Source organism: Dicentrarchus labrax, unplaced genomic scaffold (genome assembly GCF_905237075.1).
Source record: "Dicentrarchus labrax unplaced genomic scaffold, dlabrax2021, whole genome shotgun sequence".
NCBI classification, from domain to species: domain Eukaryota; kingdom Metazoa; phylum Chordata; class Actinopteri; family Moronidae; genus Dicentrarchus; species Dicentrarchus labrax.
In genome coordinates this window covers 735,001-742,500 of record NW_026136875.1, presented here as the reverse complement: position 1 = coordinate 742,500, position 7,500 = coordinate 735,001, and the positions used below count along the sequence as shown (strand labels likewise).

The 7,500-nt window shown below is 44.1% G+C and overlaps 2 protein-coding genes across 4 annotated transcripts in view; both read left to right on the top strand.

Moving 5' to 3' along the window:
• Positions 1–416, top strand: part of lcp2a (lymphocyte cytosolic protein 2a) — a 10,394-nt gene extending 9,978 nt beyond the window's left edge. For all 3 annotated transcript variants that reach the window (XM_051394804.1, XM_051394805.1, XM_051394806.1), the window contains one exon: positions 1–416. This exon is cut by the window's left edge and continues 72 nt beyond it. In XM_051394804.1, coding sequence (XP_051250764.1) covers positions 1–78 — 78 coding nt within the window. In that variant the 3' untranslated portion in view covers positions 79–416.
• A 4,758-nt stretch (positions 417–5,174) lies between these two features.
• foxi3a (forkhead box I3a) lies at positions 5,175–7,067 on the top strand. The gene is made up of 2 exons (XM_051394813.1): positions 5,175–5,899; positions 6,211–7,067. Exons 1-2 carry the CDS (start codon positions 5,332–5,334, stop codon positions 6,894–6,896), a joined length of 1,254 nt encoding a protein of 417 aa, XP_051250773.1. The 5' UTR covers positions 5,175–5,331; the 3' UTR covers positions 6,897–7,067.
• Positions 7,068–7,500: the final 433 nt, after the last annotated feature.

The following is a 7,500-nucleotide window of genomic DNA, read 5'->3' as shown; positions in this document are numbered from 1 at the left end:
CGCGGCTCCGGCCAGCAGAACCAGTGTGTGCTCTCCGACCCGGCCGGGTACTACCTGAGCGGACAGAGCTGGTCCTGACGGCGAGGCCCGGACGTGTCCAACTAAACCCAACAGGCAGATTGAAGATGAATGTCGGCCCCGGACCGCGGCACTGGGAGCACTGGGAGCTTTTGCACGTTGCTTCATTTACTTGTTTTCGGCCCGTTTGCATTCACAGTTTGCAGCTTTGTGTCGGTTCTGTTCTGGGACAATAAAGAGTTCTGTGTGACGCTACTTCCTGTACAAGATGCTGTATTTCTGTCATATTCACCTATATTCACATTCAAACTAACTCTGGTTGTATCTCCGACTGTTCACACACAGTCTGTCTGTATTCACTGTCAGTGTGTCACACTCATTAAAACATCAGGAAACAACTTGTGTCTTTATTTTAGACTTCTGGAGTCAGAGTGACGACCTGCTAATCATACCAGTCATTGTGCTGAACTACAGCTTAGGTGATTGGAGTCATATTGATCCTGTATTGACAGTCAGACTGTGGATGATATTGATCAGTATACACTGTATCTTTATGGATTATTGATCAGAATACACTGTATCTTTATGGATGATACTGATCAGTATACACTGTATCTTTATTGATTATTGATCAGTATACACTGTATCTTTATGGATGATATTGATCAGTATACACTGTATCTTTATGGATGATATTGATCAGCATACACTGTATCTTTATGGATGATATTGATCCCGTATTGACAGTCAGACTGTGGACATATGACGGCCTTTAGCTCGTGTTTCTAGAGTTACGTGTTGTTACGAACACGTTAGGAATTGTTAAAATGTGATATTTCTTAAAGGGAGTTTGGTGCAGGGAGCTTTTAGTTGGATTCAAACTGCTGATATGGATCATTGTTAACGTTTAGTCTCCACTACAGAAACACAAGGTAACTGCTGAAGGCTGATCAGGTTGATTAATGCTTTAATAATGGGAATATTGATTAGTGATCAGGATCATTATCAGTTAATTGTAATGTTATTAACGACTGTAGTAATTAATGGAAAATATTAAGAGATTATTAATATAAAAATATCGATTAAACCTTTAATCCCTCTGAACTCTCTCTGACAGTTACAGGTATTCTGGTCTGTTCCCATGAGCCTCTGCTCTCACCTCCCCCCTCCCCCCATAATATAATCCCAGTCATCAGTCAGTTATAGTTCAGACTGTCTGTGTTGTTTTGTCTGCGTCGTCCTCGAAGGCACCGCGGGGCGAAGATTACTGCAGCTACTGCCAACTGTCATCATACACACACACACACACTCTCTCTCACACTCACACACTCTCACTCTCACTCACACACACTCTCTCTCTCTCTCATCAGAGACTCAGGATGAAACATGATCAATAAACAGATCATATATATAATATACAGTGCATACCGAAAGTATTCACAGCGCTTCACTTTTTCCACATTCCATTATGTTACAGCCTTATTCCAAAATGGATTCATTTAATTTATTTCCTACACACACACTACCCCATAATGACAACATGAAAAAAGTTTTTTTTAATGTTTGCCAATTTATTAGAAATAAAGAACGAAAATATAATATGTCCATAAGTATTCACAGCCTTTGCTCAATACTTTGTTGTGGCACCTTTGGCAGCAATTACAGCCTCAAGTCTTTTGGAATATGAAGCCACAAGCTTGGATCAACTATCTTTGGCTAGTTTCGCCCATTCCTCTTTACAGAACCTCTCGAGCTCCATCAGGTTGGATGGGGAGCGTCGGTGCACAGCCACTTTCAGATCCCTCCAGAGATGTTCAATGGGGTTCAAGTCTGGGCTCTGGCTGGGCCACTCTAGGACATTCACAGAGTTGTCCTGAAGCCACTCCTTCGATATCTTGGCTGTGTGCTTAGGGTCGTTGTCCTGTTGAAAGATGAACTGTCGCCCCAGTCTGAGGTCAAGAGCGCTCTGGAGCAGGTTCTCTTCCAGGATGTCTCTGTACATTGCTGCATTCATCTTTCCCTCAATCGTGACTAGTCTCCCAGTTCCTGCCACTGAAAAACATCCCCACAGCATGATGCTGCCACCACCATGCTTCACTGTAGGGATGGTATTGGCCAGGTGATGAGCGGTGCCTGGTGTCCGCTTGGCATTCACACCAAAGAGTTCAATCTTTGTCTCATCAGACCAGAGAATTTTGTTTCTCATGGTCTGAGAGTCTTTCAGGTGCCTTTTGGCAAACTCCAGGCGGGCTGCCATGTGCCTTTTACTAAGGAGTGGCTTCCATCTGGCCACTCTACCATACAGGCCTGACTGGTGGAGTGCTGCAGCGATGGTCGTCCTTCTGGAAGGTTCTCCTCTCTCCACAGAGGAACCCTGGAGCTCTGTCAGGGTGACCATCAGGTTATTGGTCACCTCCCTAACTAAAGCCCTTCTCCCCCGATCACTCAGTTTAGAGGGACGGCCAGCTCTAGGAAGAGTCCTGGTGGTTCCAAACTTCTTCTATTTATGGATGATAAATGTGCTCATTGGGACCTTTAAAGCAGCAGACATTTTTCTGTACCCTTCCCCAGATCTGTGCCTTGAGACAATCCTGTGTCTGAGGTCTACAGACAATTCCTTCGACTTCATGCTTGTTTTGTGGTCTGACATGCACTGTTAACTGTGGGACCTTATATAGACAGGTGTGTGCCTTTCCAAATCCTGTCCAATCAACTGAATTTACCACAGGTGGACTCCAATTAAGCTGCAGAAACATCTCAAGGATGATCAGTGGAAACAGAATGCACCTGAGCTCAATTTTGAGCTTGATTGTAAAGGCTTTCTTTGTTTTTTATTTTTAATAAAAATGCAAAAAAACCTTTTTAAAGTTGTCATTATGGGGTATTATGCACTGTATATATATATATATATATATATATGATTGATCTGTTCTTAATAAAAACATATTGATATGATTCAGTTTCACTTCCTGTCAATATCTTTATAAATGTCCATAAATCCTTTTAGAAATCAGACAGGAAACAATCAGCTGCTTTTAACCAGTCAGACGTTTTATTTTACAGAAAAACTGAATGGAGTTTGGTTTGGTGGAGGAGAACTACAGACCACCAACTGATACTTCTGATGCTTTATTATTACTATCACCCACCCCGGTACAGTACCGGTACAGTACCTGAATTCTTATTCAGCTTCATTTAAATGAAGGAATTTATATGATATATAATCATTCATTGTCATCGTATACTCATTGAAGTTTTACTGCTGCCGGTCTGATTTATAGAAACACTGTTGGACTTATGTGAGCTTATTAGGGCCTATTTCCCGTTATTAATGAGTAACAAAATAAAAGCATACAAAAAGAGATGCACAAAGCCAAAGGTTTGATTGTAAAGGTTGTGTATACATACAAATATTAGTATGTTTATTGATTATTTTCCTCCGATCAGCTGGTCAACATAAAGCTGCTGATTCAGAGGACGGTGGACGGATCCCCTCAGAGCAGAAAGTGAAACTGAATCTGAACACAAACAGACAAACAGATCGTCAGCTGCTGTTTGAGGTGTCGCCCAAAACCATTGTTCTTAAACACACACACACACACACACACACACACACAGTCGGCAAGTCTGCATTCACATTAGCAATTCAACCCTAATCAAACGGTAATGTTAAAGCTCAGTGCACAAATTCAGATGTAAATGCTTCGGCCTGACACAGACGTTGGTTAAATCAACTTATTGTTCTGTAGACGGAAACAAGAGAGTCAGGATCCATCTGTAGTTCGTCCTGAGCTTCAGCCTTTCTACACCCTTTAAGACCTTCATCAGTTCAATTTAAAACCTTCTCTCTGTCCAAACTGGGAAAAACACATGAAGGAAAAAACCCAGGAGGTCTCCGGAGGAACGAGTAGGGAATCGAACATTAGCCACTCTGTAAGTTAAAGAGGATTTATCGGCTGAATTACGGTTTATGTGACAGTAGAACTATACGGGCTTCGTCTTCTCGCCTCAGGATGAAAACCAAACCAAATAATAACAACTGTATGTGACATCACATATGTGGGCGGGGCAAACATCGGTTTTCATCATAGGGTCATAAAGTCAGAGCTAACTGCACGTTTGGTAACTAATGCAACAAAATCAATAAAACGTGTTCATATTTATATTTAGTGTTAATTCATAATGATGATCAGGAACAATGTGAAACTCTATGTGTGTATGTGTCATATATGTTCTTACATTACATCATCTAATGATAAGAAGTCAAATCACCTCAATGTTCAGACGAAGGTTTTGTTACGCTTCCGTAGAATAAACCGTCTTTAATCTTTAAATAGGAAGTTAACATCTTACAGAAATGTGTTTGGCCAATGATTTTAATTTGTGGCAAGAAAAACTGTGTGTAATTCAGATATTATATTTAATAACAGATATTTAAACTGTTAATACATTTATAAAATTATATAAAATTAGTGACATTAACAGTCAAAAGTATAGGTTGTATAACTTTAATGTATTAGTTAGTTAACTGACAGATATGTTGTATAATGATGGAAGTTGAATAAATGTTGTTTATCAGTGTATAAGGTAAACTGTCCAAATACAGTTGTTATCAGTGTAAACAGCAATAATTACTGTAATCTCACAGATAATGACTTTTATTACACTTCTATAACTTTTAACATTCACATTAAAATAATAACAATCCAATAATAACAGCACTCTGCTGTAAATGTAAGTCTGATTATTGTATTATAGCAGAGTTCACCTGGATTTATAGATCATTGTTTACACTGATCACAGTTTGGTTTTAGTTCTTTTACCTTTAATCCAACAGTCAGTGAGTCTGAAACTCTTATCTGTTCATTAAAGACAGACTGAACCTGTGTGTGTGTGTGTGTGTGTGTGTGTGTGTGTGTGTGTGTGTGTGTGTGTGTGTAAGTGTGTGTGTGTGTGTGTGTGTGTGTGTGTAAGTGTGTGTGTGTGTGTGTGTGTGTGTGTGTGTGATCATCAGCATTAAATCCTCAGGCTCTAATCTGCCTGAGGGGAGCAATTCACCCTAATCTCATTCAAATTAACCCCCCACATGCATGTGAATGTGTGTGTGTGTGTGCGTGTGTGTGTGTGTGTGTGTGTGTGTGAGACACACAGCACAGTAGCCAATCAGCTCGTCGGTGGGCGGGGCAGCAGAGTATAAATTTCCCAGGTGAGCAGCAGCAGGTGTAGAGAGCAGCACATGTGCAGGAGGACACACACAAAGGACCTGAGGACGAGACAGGAAGTGAAGACGAGACAGGAAGTGAGGTTTCCATCATGGCGTCCTTTGTGCCAGAGCAGGGTCTGTCGCCCCCCCTGTGTGGTCGCTCTCTCCCCCAGCAGGAGCCTCTGTCTCTGGGCCTCGACCCGTCTGACTTCAGCCTGTACAGCCCTCCAGCTCCTCCTGAACCCGGCCTGTCTGCGTCTCCGTGGCTCCCGCCGTCCACCAGCGACCCCTACCCGCTGGGTCCCGCCTCTGGGGGCCCCTACCCGCTGGGCCCCGCCTCTGGGGGCCCCTACCCGCTGGGCCCCGTCTCCGGACTCCTCCCCTCTGTGTTCGGAGGCTTCTTCCCTCATCACCTCTACAGCGGGCCCTGGTTCTCCACGTCCATCCCGGACGACATGCTGCGCATGGTGCGCCCACCGTACTCCTACTCCGCCCTCATCGCCATGGCGATACAGAGCGCGCCCGAGCAGCGCCTGACGCTCAGCCAGATCTACCAGTACGTCTCCGACAACTTCTCCTTCTACAGCCGCAACAAGGCGGGCTGGCAGAACTCCATCCGCCACAACCTGTCGCTCAATGACTGCTTCAGGAAGGTTCCCCGCGATGACAGCGACCCAGGTGAGACCACCACGCCTCTGAGTGATCATCAATAACAGGAAGCAGGCTGTGATTGGCTGATTTACCAGACAATCAATAATAGATAATAATAAAGTCAGCACAGAGTTTCTGCCTCTGGTTGTTTCTGAGGTCGTACTCCCGTTATACTTGACCTTTACAAGTGCTGTTTGTTTCTGGACACTTAAAGTTCCTCAATTGTGTTTTTCTGTGTAGCTGCTGCTTCATTTCTTTAACGTTCCTCCTCCTCCTCCTCCTCCTCCTCCTCCTCCTCCTCCTCCTCCTCCTCCTCCTCCTCCTCCTCCTCTCTGCAGGTAAAGGAAACTACTGGACTCTGGATCCAAACTGTGAGAAGATGTTTGACAACGGGAACTTTCGCCGCAAGAGAAAGAGGAAGGCTGATAACGTGACCACTGGAAAGAAACCTTCCTCCTCCTCCTCCCCCTCATCTTCCTCCTCTTCCTCTGACTCCTCCTCGTCAGAGCCCAGTCCTAAAATTCCCAGCATACACTGCGGTGTCGCTGAGCTCGCTGTTCTCTCAGACACTCCCCCTGACTTCAGCAGCTTCCTGTCTCACCTCCAGGACTCCCTCCTCTTCCCTCCTCTTCCTCATGCTGACTCCCCCTCGCTGTACATGCAGGTACCGGACTACACCTCCCCCTCCTCCTCCTCCTCCTCAGGGATATGTCTCCTCTTACTCACCCGGCGCTGTGGTACCTCAGTGGGACGCCTGCAGCTCCTCACCTCCCCTCTACTCCTCCCCCCTCCTCCTCCTCCTCGCTTCCCCTCCTCCCAGTCGACTCCCCCAGACTTCGCCTCCCTCACCGCCCCTCATGCTGGCTCGCCGCCACTCTACGTCGACCTGCAGACGGCGTCCTGTCTCCTGCCGGAGCTCCAGGAGGCCCAGCAGCTGCAGCAGCTTCAGGCCCAGTGTGAGCCTCTGTTCTCGGGGGGCTTCGCTGAGGCTCTGCCCCTCGACTCTCTGGTTCTCGGGCAGTGAGAGCGCCACCCTGTGTTCACACTGAGGACTGATGTTTGTTGGGTTGAACTCAAACAGCCACAACGCACTGAATGTTTGTATTTATATTGTTTTTATTTTGGGGTGAATGTTTTTTTATGGTGTAAATATGAGTTGAATGTTTGTGTTTGGAATAAAAAAAGAAACAAATCAACAAAATTCTGAAATAATTGTTTATTTATTTATTGATCGATGACTCATACTGAAAAAATAAACTCAAACTGAATAAACTATAGAATTAAATAACACATGATCAGAGTGTATATAAACAAATAATACACAATCATTTTATTTGTCGACAACAAACAAACAAACAAACTCCACCAAAAGTCATCATCAACATTAGCATGTTAACATTAGCATGGTGTGAAAAACAGAAAGGATTAGCGTGTTGTATTTGGTCACCTTTGAATCCTGAACAGGAAGGAGTTAAAAATACTGTAAAATAAGTTTGGACGAGTTCAGACGCACTCAAATCAAACTGACAACAGGAGGTTTGTTAGCTTCTCTCTCCAACAACTTAATATTAACATACCTGCCAACTTTTCAAAAAACCTTGGAGTGAGATTTTGTCGGGGGTGACCAA

Coding starts and splice junctions, on each gene's coding strand:
- foxi3a (XM_051394813.1), top strand. CDS start 5,332: ATGGCGTCCTTTGTGCCAGAGCAGGGTCTGTCGCCCCCCCTGTGTGGT. Junction 5,900..6,210: donor CCGCGATGACAGCGACCCAG/GTGAGACCACCA, acceptor TCCTCTCTGCAG/GTAAAGGAAACTACTGGACT.